Here is a 22,878-nt window from a genome sequence, read left to right on the forward strand (position 1 = left end):
GCGCTGGTAATGACATTATTGCTGGATGGATAATCCGCTTTCAAAAAGCATTACAGGGATCAATTTTCTTCTAATGTCAGAAACACTAGGTGGACGCGGACGGAGCGGCTGTCATCAGCCCCACAAATGACAAATAACTACCTGGGGCTGAACTGTGACCTTCAAAGCGCGGGCCTGGGAACGAGGGCGTGTTATTAGCCTGTAATTGCGCATGGCGGAAACGACTGGAGAGCTTGGAAGTCTCAGCCAGCCTGGCCATTATGGCGGAGAAGTTTCACAGATTAATTATATCATCAGGTTCTGCAGGCTGTCAGAGGGGATGAAAGACGGGTCTGGTTCTTTATGCCATAAATACACCTGTTGTCCTCAACAACGTGAAACATTAGAGGACCCGAATTCCTGCAGGAATTACAACTGCAGGAAGAAAGAGCAAGTGCTCAGTCCCTCCAGAAGTGGCCTCTGAGGCGAATATTAAGACGTCAGCCTTCCTGCCAGGTGACATTCCTCAATCTGTGAGCTTTTTAAAGCTTCTGTCAACCGGGAGGTTTTTCACAGGGTCGGAGTTCACTGAATCGAACATGGTTGAGTGGAGCTAAACAATTCCCTATTCAAACATCCCTACGTGCGATTATATAACTCCATGTAGACTAAATCATTGTTTGATAACCATGGCTTAAATAAAAAAATCATATAAGGATAACTGGAGGGCTTCAGATCTCTTCATACCGCTAATGAACCACTATACAGCGTGGCAAAGGAGTCCTAACTCAAATAGACTGGATTACTTATTAACTACGCATAATAACCTGAAATCAATTAAACTCGCACCCGAAACCAATGTCAAGACTCGAGTCAGAACTGGAGTGACTGATGTCTGGAATACAGGGTCTGAAATCCAAGGGCTGCCAGGTAACACGGCCTAGCACTACCAAAATGAAGGTGATCAGATAGATATGGAATTGAATACAATCCCATGGTACCGCAGTGCACTATAATCAACCAGATAAGCACGTGTGTGAGTGAGCGGCTGATATTAAAACATCACAGCAACCGGTATCTAACGAGAGATAACCCCGTTATGTGCCCCTACAGCATGCATACACCTTTAAAACAAGGGCTGATGTTATCATCATCTCCCCATGCTGAGGCAGTACAACAGTGCTGAGTTAAGCAAATATGCCAAGATCCTTAATGCCACGTTATCAAAGGCTGGATACATACGAAGCACAGCAGAGACGGGAGTTTGCCCACATACGAGCACCACGGAAAATACCATATATAACCAAAAAAGCAATTGCCATATAGCTCACCCTGTGCTCTGTGACGATGGAAGCTTTTCTACACTCATCCATTTTGATTGAATAGAAAAATCAATTATGTATTTGTAAATTAGCTAATTGGTATAATTGATTAATTGGGTGAGAAATGGGAGAAGGGTGACTGGGTTCAGGAAACGGATGGAGGCGGGGAATAGATCGTTTTGGATCAAAAACCCGTTTTTGAACCACCTCTATGACCAACCAAAACCTTGATAGGAAGAAATGTGACAAACCGCAACTTATGGACTTTGATTGAAGGAAACAGTGTGTTGAAACTGACCCAGTGCACAAATCAAGGGGTAAAAACAGGGTAAGTCAATACAAAGAGTATTCGCGACCACATTAACCGCAAACCTGAGTGACACCGACCTGTGAAATCCTCGTGACACTCGCAGGTGTAGCCGCCCTCACGGCTCCGGCAGGTGCCGTTGTTGAAGCAGGGCGCCGAGTAGCACAGGTCGATCTCGGTCTCGCACAGTTCCCCGGTGAAGCCCGGCGGACACCGGCAGCGCAGCCCATTGATGGGGTGGATGGGCCGGAAGAGCACGGTGTTGGAGCTGATGAAGGGCGCCGAGCTGTCGAACTTGAGCACCGACACGCACTTCATGTAGTTCTCGCAGGGCTCGCGCAGACAGATGTTGTCATCGAAGGGCAGCACCCTCTGTGTGGAGATGAGCGTCAGCAGCGTGCGGTTCAGGTAGATCTGCTCCTGCAGGTCCTCCGAGGGGAAGAACTGGTTGCGGAGGCCGCCGGGCAGCAGGGCGGAGAAGGTGACGTTCAGGATGTGGCCGTGGACGTCCGTGTCGTTCTGGATGTTGAAGACGAAGATGCCGTCCCGGGTGGTGGAGAGGACGGTCGCCACGCCCTCCACGAAGAGCGACAGCAGCGGAGAGAGGAAGCGCTCCTGGGACATGTTCTCCAGCCGCACCGTGATGCTGTTGGTCAGCATGTCGTCGGTGATGATGGTGACTCTCAGCGTGCAGATGGCCGTGACCCGGTGGATCCCGTCTGGAAAACAGCAGCCCGTCAGTCGGTTATTGTGCACCAGTCACATCTTAACAATTGTGTCTCATACTGCTAATGACAAAAAGGTCCTCTTTGATACAGTTAGAAGGGTAATTAAGAAATAGTTTATTGTAAAATCATCAGACTGACGCCAACCGAGAAAATGTCAGAACAGTCTTGACCAACCAGAACGGCATCTTTATGCTCACGCTCACACTCACACTGATCATCACAATCATGCATAACAAGAAACCCTTAGAAATGCACTATAAAAGCTAACTCTCTTAGTGTTTTATATTCACCACCAAAATTGGTTATAACTCTATGCACTCAATGTTACTCAGTCCTCATTCACAGGGTTTAAAAATCAACATATAACCTACTCATCTTATTGTTTTGTATAATATTGAGCATTACGGCTGGTAAAAAGTATTAAAATGTGACACATCTGAATACTCATCTTTGAATAAATGCTTATTATGAAGTACCATACTTTATTTATTGATGCCCACTAAAAACAAACTGATATTTAGTTTGAAACAGCAAGACGGAATAAAATATATTAACACAAATACCAAGCCTTGAGGCTTTCATAAGACAAAAAAAACTGACAGTCACAAAAAATTAATAAAATGTAATCACTAAAAACTATTTTTATTAGAGACACTGACACTGTATGTGTGTAAAACAGATTGTTCATACTCATAATTCCCTCCATTCTAAGAACTCTCTCATTCTTTGTAAACATTCAGACCCTTTTCTGAAACAGATATGAAGCTGCTCGTATTGTGCGATACCTTACAGACACACCAATCAAATACAAAGCAGCAAATTAATATGCAACCACCCCATGCATGGCTGCTGGAAGCCACAACCTTGTGTAGTCATTAATATTGAGCTGTCAAACCACACAACAGCGCCGATTCTCATAGGGAAGCTGTCCTGACACTGTTAATAAATCACAGTGAAAAGGCCGGGGCCTGAGACCTGACACACTGAACGCTCACCGTCTAGTCAACTGCACACTGATAAAGGAGCTCAGAGGGTCCGAGCGGAGATGCCTATTGTCACTCTATTGTTAAAAGAGAAGAGAGAGGAAATCTGTAACCTTCTATTTTGCCCACGGTGTCCCATTGGAAGCTTCGGGATATTAAAAACACTGCAAGTTATAATTGTGGAACAAAAAGGACAGAGGGGACCAGTATTTGTCTTTCAGTTACTCTGTCTTCTCCAATACTGTCACATGTGCAACGCTCACAGTTTAAACCAATTGTGTAACATCAGAAACAGTGAATAAAATGCTCAGGCCACTTTTAAGTTATTCTTATTATTAATGTACTTAGCGATTGCCCCCTGCCTCTTGTGTCTGCCGTAGGTGAGCTTAATAAGATTAAAATTGATGCATTGATTTCTCCCTGAAGTACTTCTAAAAACCCAGTCATTACTAACAGATGCTAGATGATTTTTATTTTTAAATAAGAAACCTCCACAAATCAAAATAAAGAATGAGGATTTAAGTAAGAGCATCTCATAAATAACAATCCACTGGCAGTCTGCTTTAAACAGCCCGTTTAAAACTATGCCTTTGTAACAATTACACTGGGTGAGATGTTTAAAGGTCTGGGATACATCGACTCAGACACCGCGGCGCACACAGGGAGACACACACGAACTACATCAACACTGCAGTGTGCGTTGGCTTCTCTGGCCCTTGTCTTCAGTCCATATTTCCTTCATGAGTCATTGGAAGATCCTGCAGTCAGTGTAGTAACTATGCATTTAATGAGTAGTAGACTACAAAAATTGCCTTGTTTTAAGAGAATATAGTGCTTTTATTATGTAATAAAAACAAAACATAGCCATGCATGGTGTCATTATTACCCATTAACTGATCCATACAATTTGCAATTTCAGTTTGCTTTCCATGTTTTGTTGCTGTACAATGGAAGCGATGCTTATAGATGGAAACTGCATTGTAAAACACAGTATCTGTGAGGGGAGGGAGACCCCTCATTTAATTTCTCATCATATTCTGAGGACAGCCATAACTTTCAGTGCATTTATCTGATAAGAAAGTCAGTGTCAATAACATGGCTTATTAACTCCATATTAGCCATGCATTAATTAAGGGCAATCATATTAAATATATTTATTGATAGGACTGTAAACACCAGACATTTGCACAAGGTTTCTGTTATGCCATTAATCATTAATCTGTGAGGTTAGAAACACAACATGGCCGCCGTGCGCCTGGCAGCAAACTCCCGGTGAACTCCTGCTCACACTTGAACACTTGAACCAGGGATGCCGGGACACAAAAGCCAAGCCTCTCGGTCACAATTATAAAAGTTACATCAGCCCGTCTTCTTTTTTTAGGACACTTGAGCCCAAAGCAAATTCAATTCCCGAGTCTGACATTCCTCTGCCTTCGCAGCTGTCGTGAAGTGTGACATGGGGACCCTGTCTCCGCTCACTCAAACCCGGGCAGCTGCTGGCCGCACAACGCACATACATCCCTGCACCGGCAGTCTCCTCTGGGGAGCCCAGGAATAGCTCGGGAGAGGAGAGGTCACCGCAGTCACAGCATTCCCCATTCCCGGAGTCCGTCTGCAAACTCAAAGTCTGAATTATAATTTAAAAAGATGCCTGTCCAGAGAAGGATTGTTCGGACAATAACATTTTTAGCAGACCAAGTCCAATTTTGTTCACCCAGGGTTTTTCGCGAAAGCCTAAGATAAATACTTTCTAATTATAACATTATTACGAACCCCTGTGCCTTAAACTCTTCACCTGCCTATGAAACTGGGACGCTGCAGTAGTGCGGGTTAAAACCAAACAATTTAATTAAGAGGTTTTGAATCCTGTAATACATGTGGCTTTGCCAAACATCACTGAAGTTCACTGTCCAACATTTCATTAAACTAATTAAAATAAACTTCAAAACAACCACAAGGAAAACATTCATTTAAAGAGGGGGTAAGTGTGACTGAACTTGAATTTCCTGCTTCTTTCACACTGTGCTTTAACTGCAGTTCCTCTGGGATGTCTTGACAGCCTCCTGAAATAACCAAGCCTTTTTTTCTGCAGCAGAAGATTCAAATTTTTGAATCACAACAAAGTTCAAAGGCAGCTCCCGTGAGCCAATAGGAAGAGCCACTCCCCCTCCCTCGAATGAACCACCTGCATTTTTGTCACCGTACCAGTTAACAGGTTAAGTGAACAAGACCCTTCCACCAGAATGGCAGCTTTACTATATAACCAACCCAGGGGTTTGGTTCAAAAGTTTATCTCAGATATGTCCCCACATTTGTCAGACAGATTAGAATGATTCACTTTGTTTATTTAGGTGAGCACAACAATTGAACAAGACTTGTTTCTCTGAAATATAACCGTGAATTAAAATAGTAGATTCTTGGAGGCAGCTGGTACTAAAACTGACACACTGTTGCTCGGGGGGATACTGTTGAAACAAATGCTCCACAGTCCACATATTTCACAAACTTAAGAAAATGTACATATTATGACAAACGTAATTCATGGTCTTTATGTTACAGGGTGTTTTACAATCCATCCTGCATAACCTGAGCCAACAGTGAAGACAAATACAGGGTGAGATCATATAATCGGCAGCAGGCAGACACGATCGTAAATATCGTAAATGTGCAGAATAAACGATCGTGCCACCTTACAGATTGACAGATTATGATGATGATGATGATGATGATGATTATTATAGCTGGAGATGCAGTAAAAGCTAAGAAATGAGGCTGACACAGCAGAACAAGCAATTGTTTCTAACTGATGTCGAATCGAGAGGAGATGGGTCGATAGAAGTTTACTCCTGGACTGCAAATGGTCTTACAGGGTGGTCTATGCTAAAATAAATACATCAAAAACATGATTATAACTATCTCAAAATAATAATAAGAAAGCACAGTCTGTTCCATTATTATACCTTCTCAGAAACAATTAATTAAAAGGTTCTTCCTGAACGACAGATAAAGGACGAGCAAAACGCACCTGCTTCCTCGATTAAACATTTTCATTATATTTTTTGACAGCAGCAGTGTTCTACACGGTTCTGTAACACTGCTACGTATCAAAGTAAAGACTTATACAGCTGTCAAGATTAAATTACGAATAATTAAAGTAGATACTAGTTAGGAAGAGGTCCGGTGGTGCTGTCCATCAAACCCTGTGTGCAAAGCTGCGATTTCAGAAGCAAAGCGACTTAAGTATTTGAAAACAACAGTATTTGCAAACCAACATGCATCGCTGGTTGTGAAACACTGGCTGCAACAAGCATGCGTTTGCGTTGCGTTTGTCAGAAGAGAAAGGAGCTCTGAGGCGATAGTAAACACTAGTGCGGAAACCAGAGGCCTGAAACACCGTGTCCTGGATGCTGGCGTGATTCCCCAGCTGGCAGAATCAGGCAAATTTTTCATGGGAACAATAATGCTCATGCTTTACATGCCTTTCAGTTAAAATACCTTTACATCAATGATTAACTCGTAGGCTAAACACACACATTAAATAATGCTTGAGCATGGCCTTGTAGTGAACTGTAGTGGCTGAAATGTGCAACAAAAACAATACAGATCAGTTGTATTTAGTTAACTTTCTCCTCAATTTCCATTTCAGAGCTTTTCACACCTTTAAAACATTTAAATCCAGAAGAAAAGGTTGAGGAGAAATGTGTTATTGTATCACTGTGTTGTTTTTTCTAAACAGCTTTATCTCATTTAACAAAGGACCCAATCTCAGTCTGGTTTTGACGTTTCTGTGGCTGCCAAACTGCTGAAGAGAGTGAAAACTACCCGTCTTTGCTCATCAGTGTCAAAACGGATTGTGTGTGTAAAATCCCCTCAGCAGCCGGGACTGAAATGACTGCCAAAGTGTTTAGCTGTGTTAACAAACAGAAAATACTCAGTCTAGCTCCACAAAAAACAATATTTGAAGGGGCTGCGAGAAAAGGACGTGCCCTCTGTGCTGACAGCTGTCATCGGAGCAGTAAAAATCCTCTACAGGTAGGTAGTGAGGCTATAAAGGGGGTCTATTAATATAATTGCAACAGCTGGAATTACACAGCTGTCTGTCGGCTGCCTGCCGACTCACACTGCAATTCAAATTTTTATCCTTCCGCTTACCTTGTAGTAATCCACCTCATATTACTCCACACACCTATGGATTGTGATTCTTGGATCAAGGTGTTGGCTAAATTATCAGCGTCTCACTTGCGTACATTATGGTTTCAGCTTCTAAAAAAGCAAATGTTGAAATAATAAAACTGGTCTGTATCCATCTGAATGCTTTACTAAGTGTGTGTGTGATTTCTCATCAGCTCATTGTGCTTTCATTGAGAAACAGGTATAGATTAACAACGCTTATTACAGCTTTAAAGGCAGGGAGTGACGGGATGAATAAATGTCAAAAGTAGACAGCCCAAACTTATGTGATTTGAATACTGGATATTTGGATTCTATCCTCTCTGATCTTGTCATTATTCAGTTGCTTAAGTTTCAGGTAAGTACAGAATATGCAGACCCTGTCATGATACATCAGCCGTGAGTAATAATGTCATGGAGTGAGTGTGTTACTGTTTTCATATCCTAGTTACATTGATAAAAGCCAACAACTAAGAGTTTTGCTTTACTGAGAACTGATACAAGTCCTTTTGAGCTGGTTCTGTGTAATCGGTGGCGTATCTGTGGGAGTGCAGCTGATGCAGTGATAAACGAAAATGACTTTTAACCCCGACCAGGAGGTTCCTGGCAGAAATCACTGACTCACGGTGCGTCACTCTGTGCGCGACTCCTTAAACCCTCGCTCTCTGATCACTGGAGGAAATTGAGCTCCTATTCTAAGTGAATTTGGGAGACATGGGAAATGGCGACTACGATCGAGTAAGAGAATACCTTTGACTCACGATTTCCCGCCCCCACCTGGATCTGAGCCTATATGCTTCACACCGCACTGACACGAGCAATGCAAATAAAAAAGGGCCCCAGGTAAATATCAACCAGGAGTGGGGGAGAAAGAAAAATACAATGTTTCAGTCTGGTATCAAATAATAAAGATACACATGTCAGACCTGTTTGTGAGTGGCAGGTGGGTCACATTTTAGATTGGTTTAGGTCATGGTTCTCTCATTTCTGGTCTCCTTTGTATGTGGTCCCCAAGCTGTGGTTTAGACAGACCTCCGAGAACAGCCTACCAACAGAAGTGAAACCAAGATTTGCTATTATGAGAGCGTAGCTGAACTTTATCACCATTTGAACAGGTTGGAAAAGGGTTAATACAAGAAATCTGGCTCAACTGAGGTCCTATAGAAAACAATACGAATCACACTATTACATCACTTGACTTTGCTCTGAGGCGAGAGAAGAGATCTTTGATGTTTAGTGCTGATGTAATACACATTGGACTAATCCACTTTAATGCCTTTCTTTTTAATGCGCTGACTACTCTCTTAAAATGTGTCAAGTTAATGTTGTGCAAATCTTATGATCATCCCGTTTTTGCCGATGTCTCTCACATCAGAATAGAGTGATCAAAGCAAAGCGAGAGCAGACAACAAGAATAATCCGTCCGAGATAGTCCCCTGAAGTCATTTCGTGTGTAACCCACAACTTGTTCTTTAGGAATAAACACTGTAGGAGAGATATAATATGGATTGGGATGGGATGTTTCAAGATTGTGCAGCCTACTGTTATTCTACACACTTATCCGTCATCATCGCCCGGAAAGTAGTTCATCTTAAGTCCCTTAAGGATTCAAATGTAGTGGCCAAGAAACTTGAGGCTGTGCCACAGTTATCACGCTCTTTGTTGGGTCTTAAAAAGCAACGAATTCACATACAGCACCTCTCCTGAAGCACAAAAAGCCATTCAAAATGACTGCAAGATTGCAACTTGACTGCGGATGTTTCGTTCTACTAAAGAGAACCATTGCAAATATACCAAAATGGTAACACTCAGCACGATTGTATGGATCGAACAGTGGGAGCTAAATATAGGTGCCAAAAAGGAGAAAACTTTAATCGGCTTGAATAAGCATGTTAACACCGAATTCATTCTTTATTAAATGAAATGTTAAAAATAGTGTCATGGGACATTTATCATGGACAGGACTAAAGTCCACTTGAATTGAGAATGGTTTAATGAACTAAATTTCTGACCTCACATTGGCCTATATAATAGAATATATTTAGAGAGACAATTCATATGCATATGAGAATCACATAATCCACCCGCAAAAATGCCCCCATGAGCACGTGGCAACAGTTTGTATTGTCCATCTACCATCCAATAGCAGGTTTACACTTTCAAAATGGCATTTTGGCAAGAACAAACACATGTACATTATTCCTTATTATCCACAGTGACTCAGCTTGCAATCAGCGTATACATGCTGTCCACGCTAATCTCCTGCCATATCGGATTACTAACCACCCTTCAAACTACTCTGTTTAGACAGGAATAAAATCATTCCTTTAGTAGGGGCCCATTTAAATGCATTTCCATTGTCTTCCCTGCTCATATTCACAAGCGGTTAATTGCCATCAAATTGTAAACCGTCACTCCGGTGCTGTAGGTTGGCTCAGGATTACTCATGCGGTTCTACAGAAGTGCGCTCTGATTGAGTACACACACACACAAATGTTTATTTTCAAGATTATTTTACATAGAGTTCTCAGGGCTTGTTTTCAATTTCCGGATTTAAAACTATACTAACTACAGAAATATTCAGTTACACGTTTTTTTCTTTGTATTTTGCATCTGCTTTCCCAGTGCTGGTTTTGAATTAGCACTTCATATCAGAAAAAAACTTATCTTTCCCATTTCAGTTCCTGCTCAAACTGGTATTGAAGGATTTCTTATTGAGGTAAAAGATTACTGAATTCTACAGAAAAAAAGTCAGGCCTCCTTTTAAACTGAAACTTAAATGTTGAACTATAAATCATGATAGATAAAAGCTAACCACCTGTAGATATCTCTTGAAGTAACTATACTAAATCTGTGTTTTGCAGTAGCTACATCCATTAATGGTTCTGGATACAATTGTTGCCAGAACACACTTCCTTCTTTGTCTTCATAAAAAGTGCTGAGGCGTCCACATGTAACAAGCCACCGGTTCCTAAACGTTTCTGCCCTGGATTCTGACACCGGTCTGATGAGAATCGTGGCCTGACCTCGTTAATCTCTGGCTGATCACAGGAGCTCCCCCTGCTTTTTGGATTATCGCCAAAGTCATACCAACACACACAAAGGAGGTGATAACGGTGGCGGTGGTAAACTTTATAAATATTTTAAGCTAATCATTGTTGAGGTGCAAAAACATCACCACTTCTGAACAAATAAATATACATTTCTTCATTGTGGGTGCACCCTTTTTTGTATTATTATCTGAACACTTTCTTTTGAAGCAGCCTTCTCATACACTATATATCTTCTTAAAAAAGCATTTGACATTAAACCGCAATTATCCTTCATTTGTCATCCTTAGCAGTAACTGATGCTGCCTGTGCAGGGAAAGGTCACTTATCTGCGTACGTCTAAAAGAAACATGTCACAACCTATAGCGTAATTAAAGTATTGGATATCTGCTGGATTCACAGAAAGACAATTAATTTCCCAAAACGTCAGTTACGGGGCCTGCAGAAGAGGAGCAACCGAGAGGATATAGTGGGTATCGTATCGGCCCCAGCGTTTTCCGATACAAACCATGTAAATATGGGTCTCGGGAGCGGGATCTTGTGTGATCTGTGTCTGCGTGACACTTATTAAGATTTCTTTCATTTACCGTTGGAGCAAAGTCAGGTAAGATAACCACCTGCAACTGCCTTGAGCGATGAAGTCAGACGCCATTAGAACAAGGTAAGAAGAGTGTCCAATAAAATCAAAATACAACTTCAAAAATGTAAACAATAATGTGTGTTCCATCAGCCGTGTCAAAACACTGTTTTAAAGTTAAGATGAAGCGTTCTTCCTTTATTCATGCCAGCACTATTTCAATACACACAGGGGGTTTTGGAGATCACGATAGACACACATCAGTGGGCAGAGCTGCTTCCCACTGGCAAACTCGTATTGGAAAAAGGTCAATTTCTGTAAAAGGAGAACAGTTGTGGCATGTTTTCCTCAGCCATCTATACTATAAACACTGGCATTTTCAGCGTCGTGTTTTATATTTCGGTCAGACCTGTACTCAGACGGAAAGATTATGTATATCTATATCCCTGTATTACCTCTAAGAGTTTAAACTTTGTGAGACAAGTTGAAATGGTCATTCAATTCACTTATTCACTCCAAATGTAGGCCTATATTGCAGTGTAAAACTAGAACCAAACCTCTGCTGAGGAAATACAGTATATTTATACATTTCCTACAACATCCACTTGACACAGACTCCTGGGGAACATCAGGCGGATTTTCAGCTCCAAGCCGGCGACATCTGCGTTTGATTATTTTTTCCTGACATCTCTTAACACCGTCTCTGGCTCATTGATGTTGGGTCGGGCTTCTTCAGCAGTGCCTTTTTCAAGCTATATCTGGCTATTTCCGGCCTTCCAAAGTGACATGCGTTACTCACACTTTTTCAAATCCATCTTTATTGGCTTTATTTTTTTTTTTTTAAGAGGAGAAAGAGGAAAGAGCTGAGTTACCGAAAGACAAATGAGAAAGCAAATGCTCTTTGGATGTGTTAGTCTCAAACTAATGTCCACACATCTTCCTTTGTAACGTTTTTTGGGCAGTTGTGTTTCCATTTCGTTTTTTTTTTATTAAAGAAAGCCCCTCACCTCACTTCTCGTTCTAAAAAAAGCTTTGAAACCTTCAAACACTTCCATCCCAGTCGATGTTACTCCCAAACAGAAATGAGATACATTCATCGACCAAGTGTCCATCATCTGGCTAATGCGGAAGAAAACAGGGGATGTTTTCGTTTTTCAGTGAAATAACTGACACTGACACAAGGACATCCCTGGCAAATGCAGAGACACCTGTTCTCCTTTTCAGACACAGTAGATGCATTTACTTTCAACATATAAGAGTCCTGCCTCTATCTGCAGTGAACTCCAGTTCCTTTACTCATAAAATGTCAGTTTACAGCACTTTTCCAGGCTGTCAAGAGTATGGGAAACCGAAAAAAGGCATTTCATTGTTCAGGTCCTCTTTCAAAGCAGAGACCTGATAACAGCCAGGTGTCAGTTCGAGCAAAGTGGGATGTCAGCTTTGATTAAGTGTAATGAGGGCAGGACCGCATGTGCTCCAGGTGGCACAAGGTCACATGGGTTACTTCCCCGTCTATACATTAGCTTCCACGGGACAGGAGATCATTTTTTACACGTCTGAGAGCAGGCTGCGTTGCTTTGTTAAGCACCATCCTATATGTCAACAGGTAGATAATCTTTCTAAGCAGTAATTTGCTGCTGCCGAGAACGTAGCAGCCAGTTTCAACACCCCGAGTCAAGAACAATGGCTTTACAGTACGATATGCGTGTGCTTTCCCTCTCCGAGATCACATGCCTTTACACCAACAAAAGTAAATCAGTTTAAGCCGTTAGTCGCAGACTGTGCGGACACGTGCGTTTTCTAACAGTTATTTCATTAACATTGACAAGACTTTACGATTTTATCCTAGAATCAGCTAAATACAACACACACCGTCGCTCGTAATAGTGGTAACGGGGAAGTCTAGTTTTGCTTATCAAACTGACACAAATGAATTGCCAAAGTTAAAATCAAACCCACTCCAGAAAACCGATATTCCTAAATACATTCTGTGTCCATCAGAGTCTGAACATTGCTTTGCTTTCTGTGGAGCGTCTCTTGTTACACGTTTCTTATCTGATCTTCTATGACCGACGGCAGAAAAATTTGCCAAACTCACACATCAGACCATAAAGTGAACTGGCTCTGGGGAACGCAATTCCAGTTTGTCACACAATCCGTCAGCAGATTGAATGGGCCTGTCTTTAATGGACCCTGCGGGGTGTGGGAGGGGAGCGGCCCACAGTCCCTTCACCGAGAGTGATCTCTCCATTTGTTCCCTCTTCATTCCGCCATTTCAAAGGAGCTTGTGCTGGAATCATTTATACCTACTCATCAATTAGATAGCCATTGATAATTTAAACAGCATTCAGCTATCCTTCAGACACCCAGGTAAAGATATAAAAGATATAAATAAAAACCTACCAGCTTCAACCCCACGTTAATTTACATCTCTGTCAACGGCAGCCCCTCAGTGGCATTGTCGAATGTTCCTGCACTCCCAAGCTTCACACTTTACAATTATTTTGTTGTAAAGGAGAGAGGACTGCCCCATCAAAGTACGCCCACACAAACATAAAGCCTCTCTCTCGCAGTGACTTTCATTGGGACGCAGGAATGGAAACCATGCTGTCGGGACAAAGGCCTGATCTGGTTGCCCGGTTCGCCGTAAAAAGATGTAACCTGCAACCGTTGCGGTTAATTAACGAGGACATTATTGCTATAAAATGTCCCAAATTGCACCATTAAGCTGAGGAAAGCTGATGAAAATGCAAACCACCTGTGCACTTTAGAGGCCCTGCCGTGCCCCACCCTGCACCCACATGGGGGCTCCTTTTCAGCGATCACTCGGCCAAAAAAAAAAAAAAAAACACACACAAAATGAAAAGCACCTGGTCCCGGACCGAGAGCCGCCCTCAGTTCGCCTCTTGCCCTCTCGCTGTGGCCCTCGCTACTTTTCGTTTGGAGCGCGATTCCAAGCGGGTTTGACAGGAACACAGCTTAAGGTCTGCAATGTATTACTCTTTCATTTGCCTGTGAAATGTGCAGCACGCTTAGTATCAGTACAATCTGCTAATATATTTTCACCTGGCTTTATTATTCACAAAAAAAATATGGAGCAATATTGCACTGAAGTTGCCTTTTATAGTTTATGGTTTTATATAATACTGGCTTCTGTTAAATGTCCACAACCACCCTGGCAAATTGTACATGTGTTGGAAGCACAAAGGTAATTTACACCTCGAGTAGAAATTGCTGCGATTGCAGTCGTTCCCGGCGATTCAGTCTCTGTAGATTCAGAGTTCAGAAGCACCCTTGTGCACACGATCTGTGCCAAATAAAACACTTGGAAAACAGCCATTTAATATTAAAGTTGCGTCTCTGGGAACATGTGAATATTCGCGTGGGATGGGAGAAGGTCTCGTTACATTTGTGTGTGATGAGGGGGTTTTGTTTGATCTTATCATTAGATAGACGTCTAACTAATAGCTCCCGCTTCAAATGCGTCTAAAAACAATATTTATTTATGGCAAATTGGCTTGTGTATTAAAAGACTAGGCCCATCGTTCGAGCTGTTTACACTTAACCTGGGTTTACGTATTGCCTATTAACAAATCATTCTTATATAGACTCTTTACTGTAATGAAAATAAAAGTTCTCACTGATCCCACTGTAGAATTGGCTGAAAACTCAGAAACCGGCAGTTACTTCATATTACTTCCAAATCAGAGTGACAGCTGAAGCTTCAGTAATGAAAAACTGTACGCCTTTTCCACAAACATGGATTAAACTGATTTACAGCTCCAACATCACTACCAGATCAAATACAGTACGTGTCAAGTGAAATTCACTGGTCTAGTCCTCAACATTGGCAGGTTCCTCAGAGTCTGAGGTGTTCTTCTTCAAAATAAAGAGGTTTAACTTTACACCAATTCAGAGAAGGAGAAAACCGGACTTGGAGCTGTAGTCTAATCACATTCACAATCTGAGCCTGCAGCTCCAAAGGTGATCTTTTGAAGCGGGAGGGGGTTGCGAGTTGTGTACCTGCCGCACGTATTCAAGCCGCCCTCCCCCCCGTCACTGAAGCCTCGTCTCTTCCTGCTACGCATCTCTGAGCAGACTTCTCAAGGCCTTCTCCACAGCCCCCATGCTGGGCTGAGCTCTCATTTTCAAATTTACACAAGTATTCCTGCTCCCTTGGCAACCTTTTTTTTTCTCTTCTGAAAGGGTCTGAAAAGGCAGATCATTCAGTGCCTGGCAACTGAGCACCCTGTTTATAAGTAACCAGAGGGAACAATGGCTGCAACCAAACACCCGCTCAAATGGGAATAAAAAAAAAAAAACACTGAGAAAGCCATTAGATTTTACACACACACACACACACACAATAAAATAACATTCCCACATTTGTGTAAGGGTTATGGATTATTACTGCAGGTGTTTCAAGATGTATTAGTTTGCATAACTTTAAGATAATACTAAAGAAAATGGTAAAAAAAAAATAATAATAAGTGTGCCTTAATACAGCCTCATAAAAACAAAAAGAAAGAAAAATAAACGGACTTGATCGACACGAGATGCAGCTAAACGCCAACTTCCTTTCATGAGGTCGATACTCAGAAATGTTACCGAACGTGACTAGTCAAACATCAATGATATTTAAAAGGTCCTTTCTGTGTGTTGCCACATCAATCAAGGTGTGGAATGTGTAAATAAGTAACAAAAGCACACTGCCCCCCCGGCCCTCTTTGAACTGCATTTTTCCCCGTCTCTCGTGCCTCATCAGATTCGCAAGAAGTGAATAGTCCAGTTGACTGTTGCCTCAAGAGTACTCTGGGCCAGAGAGATAAAACCAGCAAGCCACCCCGGCTCTCCATTGATCTTCGGAGCTCAAGTATTACTGCTTCCTGACTTGAAGGGTTCCCAAGCTGTGCTTTTCAAGTCCCCTCTGCTGGTTAGCCATTCACAGCTTCTATTAAGCCTGCAGAGTCCCGGGGACCGGCCACTGATCCATGTCTGAGCCGGAGAAATGCCTCCCCATTGGTACTGACATGGAGAATACAGCTCCTTTCAGTTGCCATTCTCTTCCCCCTCTCTGAAAGTAATTAAAAAAAGGCATTGATACACAAACAGCCCTCCAGAGGCTCTTTGTTTTACAAGTGACAGAAATCTGCATTGAGACAATAAACCTTGCTCTCCAGTTTAGAAGCGTTTCTCGGCTGAACCGCACGACAAAAGGGCCGATGCCGCGGCCGACTTCCCCTTGACAACCCCCGATGAATGCCAATACCTCTTGGTGCTCAGACGACTCCGCAGCCTGGTGCGGGGAAAGCTTCTCGGCCTGCCATTCAGCGGCGGCTGAAGGTTGTGCCGAAATTCTGTGTTTGCTTGCTTTGGGAGCCGTTTGGCCAAAAACAACTTCATAAACAGACTGACAGACGGGGTCAAACTTCGGCAAATGCTTTCACATGTCCAGGAAGAAAGCAGCGGGAGATTAAGTCTCCGATATGGAATTAATACTGCAGACTGACTTGGTCGTTGTTCAGACACAGGGAAAGCTGGTAAAGAAGACCACTGCCTGTATATTTAACAGGAAGGGGGAAGGGAAATAGCAACAGTGTTTGTGTCAACTGTTGTATTTAGCTTGTAGAATGGGTCAGCATTAAAACCTGCATCCTACACTTAGACAGAGACATCCATGCAAGACCTGCTTGGAAAGGCACGTTGAGAGAGAGGGTGTCATTAACCTGGAGGCTCCGGGGTTTCACTTTGATACCGGCGATAATGAAACTGTTAAATCAAACCTCCTGGTTTATACCACCATCCCTTCTTGGGATCATACGCTCTGAGTCATCCCTTGTCAGACAAAAGAGGAATTAACTTTAACAGCACATTTAACTTTCCCAGAAATTACATTAATTGCACATAGGTGGATCAACAGCCCCGACAAGTTGTAGACAAGTGTGAGACCTCAAGGCCAAACAGAAAGATTATTTCATTGTTTCAAGTCAATACAGTAATCTGACACTGATAATTCAGTCCTTATGCAAGATTATACAGTATAGATTATAGAAGGCACCAAAACACTTATTTTTCCATTCTCAGTGGTTTACGGGACTAAGTTTGCAGAGGTACGCACTTTAAAGCGGCTGTAAAAACACTGCAGGACAACACACGGCAACTGACACAGTCCAGGCGTCTGTCTGGTGGACTGATCCCAGTTAAGCGCTTGCCTCTGCTGTGCTTTGCTGAAAGCCTGTCATCAATTATCAGTGCCAGCGATCACAAGGAGCAGAAAGACCGCCTTTGATATCCTCTCTTCCCTATCGCGCTACCTGGCACATGTCGTCCAGTGATAGCCCCTAAATAGTGATGGATGAAGAGAGGGGTGAACGCGAGGCACCATATTTGAGGAATTCCTTCCCTCCTTGCGCAGCCCTCTCAGCTGTTGCCCAGGGAGCCTCCGTGTGGAAACTGGTTATCGTCCTTGGCCGTGTCAGGGTTCATTCCTCTCATCGCTGGGATGGCTGGGACACTTGAGCACGGATGCCTGGGACTGCAGTTAAAAAATGGGCACACTGCATACTATGAAAACAGTTTCTACACGGACTTAACACTGTGCTGAACCGTCCATACGAACTGTACTACAGCAGAGGAAATAAGAAAATAAAAAGTGCATGCAATTAAGAGAAAGAGGAATTCTAAAAGGGTTTATTCTAAAGCCCCACATTTATCTATAGGATTAATTCTGTGTCTTACAATAGTGCCACTCCCCCTTATCATGCTACCCCCCCAGCCTACATGCCATGGCCAAAAACACGAATTCCAACAGCCTGCCGAGTCAGTAACGCACTGCTGTGTCACACCGAGGGCTCGGCCGGCACAAAGCGGATTCCTATTAGCATTCATCACGCAAGGACTCCAGTCTCCCCCCCTCTGTTCAGATATTTGCACACAGAGTAAGTGAGTGCATGAGACATCCTTGACCGTACTAATAAACGCAAGGCAATCATGGGTCTCGCTGAACTGCCGATAACCTCGCCAAGCAGCGGCAAACACCAGGTTAATCGTGGTTAGGAACGTCTTTAGCTACCAAACCTGTTTTCCCAGGAGCCGGCGGCTGGCAGCCTCTCCGAAGGGCAGGATTTATGCTTTCACACTGTGCGTCTCTGCAGCAAGGCAAACTTCATTTCAGCATCTGCTTAATTTGTAGAGGACTAATTCATTCTTTCGCTTTGCCTTTGTTGCACTGCAGGGGGCAGGGGGCTCGGAGAGAAAGCTAGCATATCACACAACACACTCTCAGGCTTTCCACAGATGAGATCTAACTTGAGAGGTAGTTCGTTATAGACGCAGCTTAACACAAACTATGTTTTGTCATCACATCAGTCTTACAGGCAATTGTTTTGTCTAGCAGAGCATGGGCGTGTTATATTTGTTCCTTTATTATTTACAAAACCGTACTCTTTATTTAAAGCGCATTAAATAACGGAAAAGAACATTTTTCTTATTTATTCGCATTGTCTCCAATTGACTCTTAGAACAATGGCCAAAAGTGCATTCTTCTTGGGTCATACATAGTGCTTTTATTTATAATGAAGAAACACAGTCAGATTGATGCATGCTGTGGGTGCCATGCAGTCCCAACGCTGCACAACTCAATCATCCAGAAACTTGGATTCATTCGGAGGAACCGCTTTTGTGAAGGCATGCGCAGCTGCTCTGACCACACCACGGCCCTCCCTAAGCCTCCCACCCATTGTGCATCACAAACCCAGTGCTTTCCGCGGCTATTTGTTAGTCGGAAACGTCTTCCTTCTCCCCACTGGAGACCCAGCGTCAAGCACTGTAATCAGCGCAGGGTAGGAGGGTGCCAGAGCACTGATTGTCTCCCGGCCCTAATCTCAATGTTTCTAAAACAAGGCAGTTAACCCCAGAGGTTGAGGGTCACCTAGGGAGCAAACATGAACCTCTCCCTAAAGCCCCATCTCACTCCACTCAAAAGTTCAAAACTATAGTCATTAGTTTCATAATTACAATTTCAGTCAATTGAATCGCTGCATCATCTTGTGCGTGCCAATCTGACGCATATAACCACGTTTGCTTCCTTTCCCGGCAAACACCTGACGACTCTCACAAACACTCAGACACACAGTATCAGCTGCTATCAGGATGACTCCACCTGTATTGCACCATCAAATAAGAGTGGGAAAGAAGTAGCGACCAAAAGATAAAGAAGGAAACCTCATAGCAAAATGAATAGAAATACCAAGTTTCCTTCCCGGACAACCCTATAGCTCCCAAGGAGGGAAGGACAGTAGCATGTATATAATCATACTCAAAATGTGGGAGTATAAAATTAAAATTATTGTTGAATATTTACTTAACTATCTACGGAGGTTAATATTTATATATGCACATCATATCATAATTAACCATTTCCATTTAAAACCACATGCTTGGAGGGTTTCAATGCTAAAGAACAAAAGAACTGAAAAATCCAATACTTGTTTGTGCCATTTGATGACGAACAATGCCTTCAAAGATAAAGTGAAACACTAAAACAGTTTAAAATTGACAGATTGGGAAATTAAGTATCTTTTTACGACGATCGCAATGAAGCAGTTAAACGTGCGAGAGTTGTAAAAACACTAAGGAAGGTGCGAGTATTTAAAAACTTGTCTTTCCAGTAGATGCATTTGTAGGATGGCTGCGTAGTAAAGGCAGTCAAAAGGGTGAGCGCAATAACAATGGTTCCTGTTCACAAAGCTTTATTCGAAGAGCTTTTTGTGCATTTTTTGTGTGGTATTTGAGCATTAATGCACAGTACAATTCCAGATATCTTACCGATGACCTCAGAGCCTTTCAAAAGCACTTCTTTGAATACTAAACCTTAAGCAGAACAAAGTGCTGCTTGTGTACCTCATCAGCTCAGCCCTGTGAACATGTCCCAGAGTCGACTGAATTGTGTAACGGCAGCTATTCCGTTTCAGAGCGCTGAAACAGTTGAAGGCGACATTAATCCGCGTCTGAAAAGTGTCGCCTTGCTGACATGTTGACTTTATCGCTGCTCTCTGCAAGCCCTGGGAGATTTCCATGACAAAGCCATCTGACTCCAGATGTGTTAAACTGCCCCATGGCAACAGCTTTTCAGTCAACAGCAGCGCTAACAGTCGCAGGCCTGTGCAAACTGAGACCTACTGTATGGAGAGGAGAAGCCTCTCCCTGCGGTTGAAAAACAAATAAACAACAAACAAAACTAACATAAAATCGACAACAAAGAGCAAAACATGCATTTAAATGATAGAGTGTGTAGCAGAATGAAGCGGTATAGCAACTGAACACAACAAACACTTTAATTCAGTTGTTGCGCTTCATTCATTGGTGACATTCCTGAAAGTGGCCCACAAATCACCGGAGAGCTGCTACTCTTGTGACGTGAAAATTATAAAAACAGTTTAAAAGAAAAAAGAAAAATGTTTGAATACATTCTTGCAAAAGCTTACATTACTCATGTGAAATAATTATTTATTTAGCTGTACTAAGTAAAACTATATAACCTATTTTATGGCACCCAACAACTAATAAAAAAATCCTTCATGTAAACACATTTTTGCGGTACTGTAGAATGAGAAAAATGTATATAGATTCTTATACCATCTTCCAATTAACCCAATTTGAATAGACTAATTAAGCCTACCACCTATTTTCCTTCCCCTATGGTTTTCGCACAACAAACCAAAAAAACAATAAATGAAAGAGAACAACATCGCTCTGCTCTCACATCCTTCCAGCGCACATTAAAAGGAGTGCGGTGTACTTTGTGACTAATAAAATTAGTCATCGCCATAGACACTGTGACTCATGAAGTGCTCGTCTCTATTGTAGGTCTGGCAGCCTCTCCAAGCATTATAATGTCAATTTAATTAGGGACCGAAGGGCATGCTGCGAGAACCATCTCAGTTAATGTATTTACACATGAGTGGGACTGCCTGGGACTCGGATATCGGCTGTATTGTAACAAGTTTGTGTTTTCAATTAACTAATTAAACTACTAGTAATTAACATGCAGATTAAATATATACACTTCCCAGTCCTCATATATATTGGAGTAGTCAGCTTATGTACATGTATTTGTGTGAATATTATAAGACCGTTAAGCATCACATCTCACTTACGATCATTAGACATGACCTCAGACTCGAGCTCTTTCTATCTGATACGCGAGAAACATGTTTTTCACTTAAGGTTTCAATAACACCTTGGTTCTTTCCATTCACAATCAGAATATTACTCCCATAGACCAGACCAAAGGGGGTTTAAGGTATTATTTTCCTAACATTCCTCGTTGCTGCTAGTGACCACTTAATGTATATAATGTCCCCCTCTCGCCGTTGGCACAGTGAGGTGCTTTTCAATGCCCGCTGCTCCGACAAAAGAGCTTTTGTTGGAGGAACGCCACAAATGAGTTGTATTACACTCTCAGGGGTTCTGGTAACAAGTATTGACGAATCATCTTTGGGAAAAAAGATGAAGGCGAGCTGGGAGCTGGGAAAGCAGTCTTCTCTGCGACCGCAACCTTTTCTTCCTGACATGCACGGGGAAGGAGCTCCTTAAAGGGTCCTCCTTCCCTCTGGCCTTGCGAAAAGAAAAAAAGAAAACCTCTTTTCATGCATCGTGTCAGCTAAGGTTTCACAAATTGACTTGACAGGGTTTGTCTACCCCCAGCTTTGAACGCCGACATGTGTATCTCTTTTAAAGTTGAAGGCCTTCGTCCAGCCTGCACGCGGCGTATTATGCTCCGACGAGGAATGCCAGATAAGCTGGTGTCCTCTCTTCCAAATCCCCTCGGGGGCTGGGGAGGAATGTACCTGGACAGCACATCTGGACACCTCACTCTCCCCAGATGCCCCAATTTCACTGAACGTCTAATCCCGACAGGTCCACACCAACAAAAGCCCATCCTCCCGAAACCAGCATGCTAATCAATTACTTATTTACTATTCGGGTTAATGATTTTCTCTCTCACAGCACACTCTCAAGTCAAACAGGTTAAATACCACACTGCCAGTATTGTTCAGCGTGGCAAACGTCCCTCCCTACTCAAAACTATCCTATACCAGTAGGAAAAATACAGATAAATGAATACAAATCACTATTATAGAGCTCCTGGAACTCCTATCTCAAGGGTTCAGTTACAGGATTGGTGTACAAATTGAATTTAAGTACAAATTCACCAACAGAACCAGAAAAATCCAGATTCTGCAGATTCTAGCCTTGGATTGGTTACAGAGTTGTAGTTGTACGAAGGTTATGTGTGTGCTTGACTTTAGGTGAAGAGTAGCTAGGCAACTAACAGGTTATTTCATTCCTGAAAAACGACAACCATGTCAATTAATCATGAACCAATACGACTGGATGACTTCAGTTTTAAAAAGACACATTTGTTTCTCTGAAAGCTCGTAAAAAGTCGCAACATGACCAGCACGAGGCACGGCAACATATATACAGAGCTAAACATCTTCAAGATTGCGCCAACACTTTAAACACGAGCCCAGGCTTCATATGAAGAGTTTTCAGAAACTGTTGTTCATTCTCCCAGAAGAGTCTATCGCCACCACAGCACTCCAGCGCCCGTGGCTATTCACTGTAAATGTGTCCTTATTCCTGGGTGCCTTTTCTCTTCCCAAATTACTCTGCAAGATTTAACACGAAACCGCATTCCTTTCTCAATCATTAAACACCCAAAGATAACTGAAGCTGTTATTTGGAGTTAATTGATG

General features: G+C 42.5%; 1 protein-coding gene across 4 annotated transcripts in view; it reads right to left on the minus strand.

The window, feature by feature from the left end:
- celsr1a (cadherin EGF LAG seven-pass G-type receptor 1a) overlaps nucleotides 1-22,878 on the minus strand; it is an 82,956-nt gene that overhangs the window by 49,796 nt on the left and 10,282 nt on the right. For all 4 annotated transcript variants that reach the window (XM_066723936.1, XM_066723935.1, XM_066723932.1 and 1 more), the window contains exon 2: nucleotides 1,689-2,327. In XM_066723936.1, coding sequence (XP_066580033.1) covers nucleotides 1,689-2,327 — 639 coding nt within the window. The remainder of the gene's footprint in view (nucleotides 1-1,688; nucleotides 2,328-22,878) is intronic.

The sequence above is a fragment of the Amia ocellicauda genome, chromosome 15, assembly GCF_036373705.1.
Source record: "Amia ocellicauda isolate fAmiCal2 chromosome 15, fAmiCal2.hap1, whole genome shotgun sequence".
Lineage (NCBI taxonomy): Eukaryota > Metazoa > Chordata > Actinopteri > Amiiformes > Amiidae > Amia > Amia ocellicauda.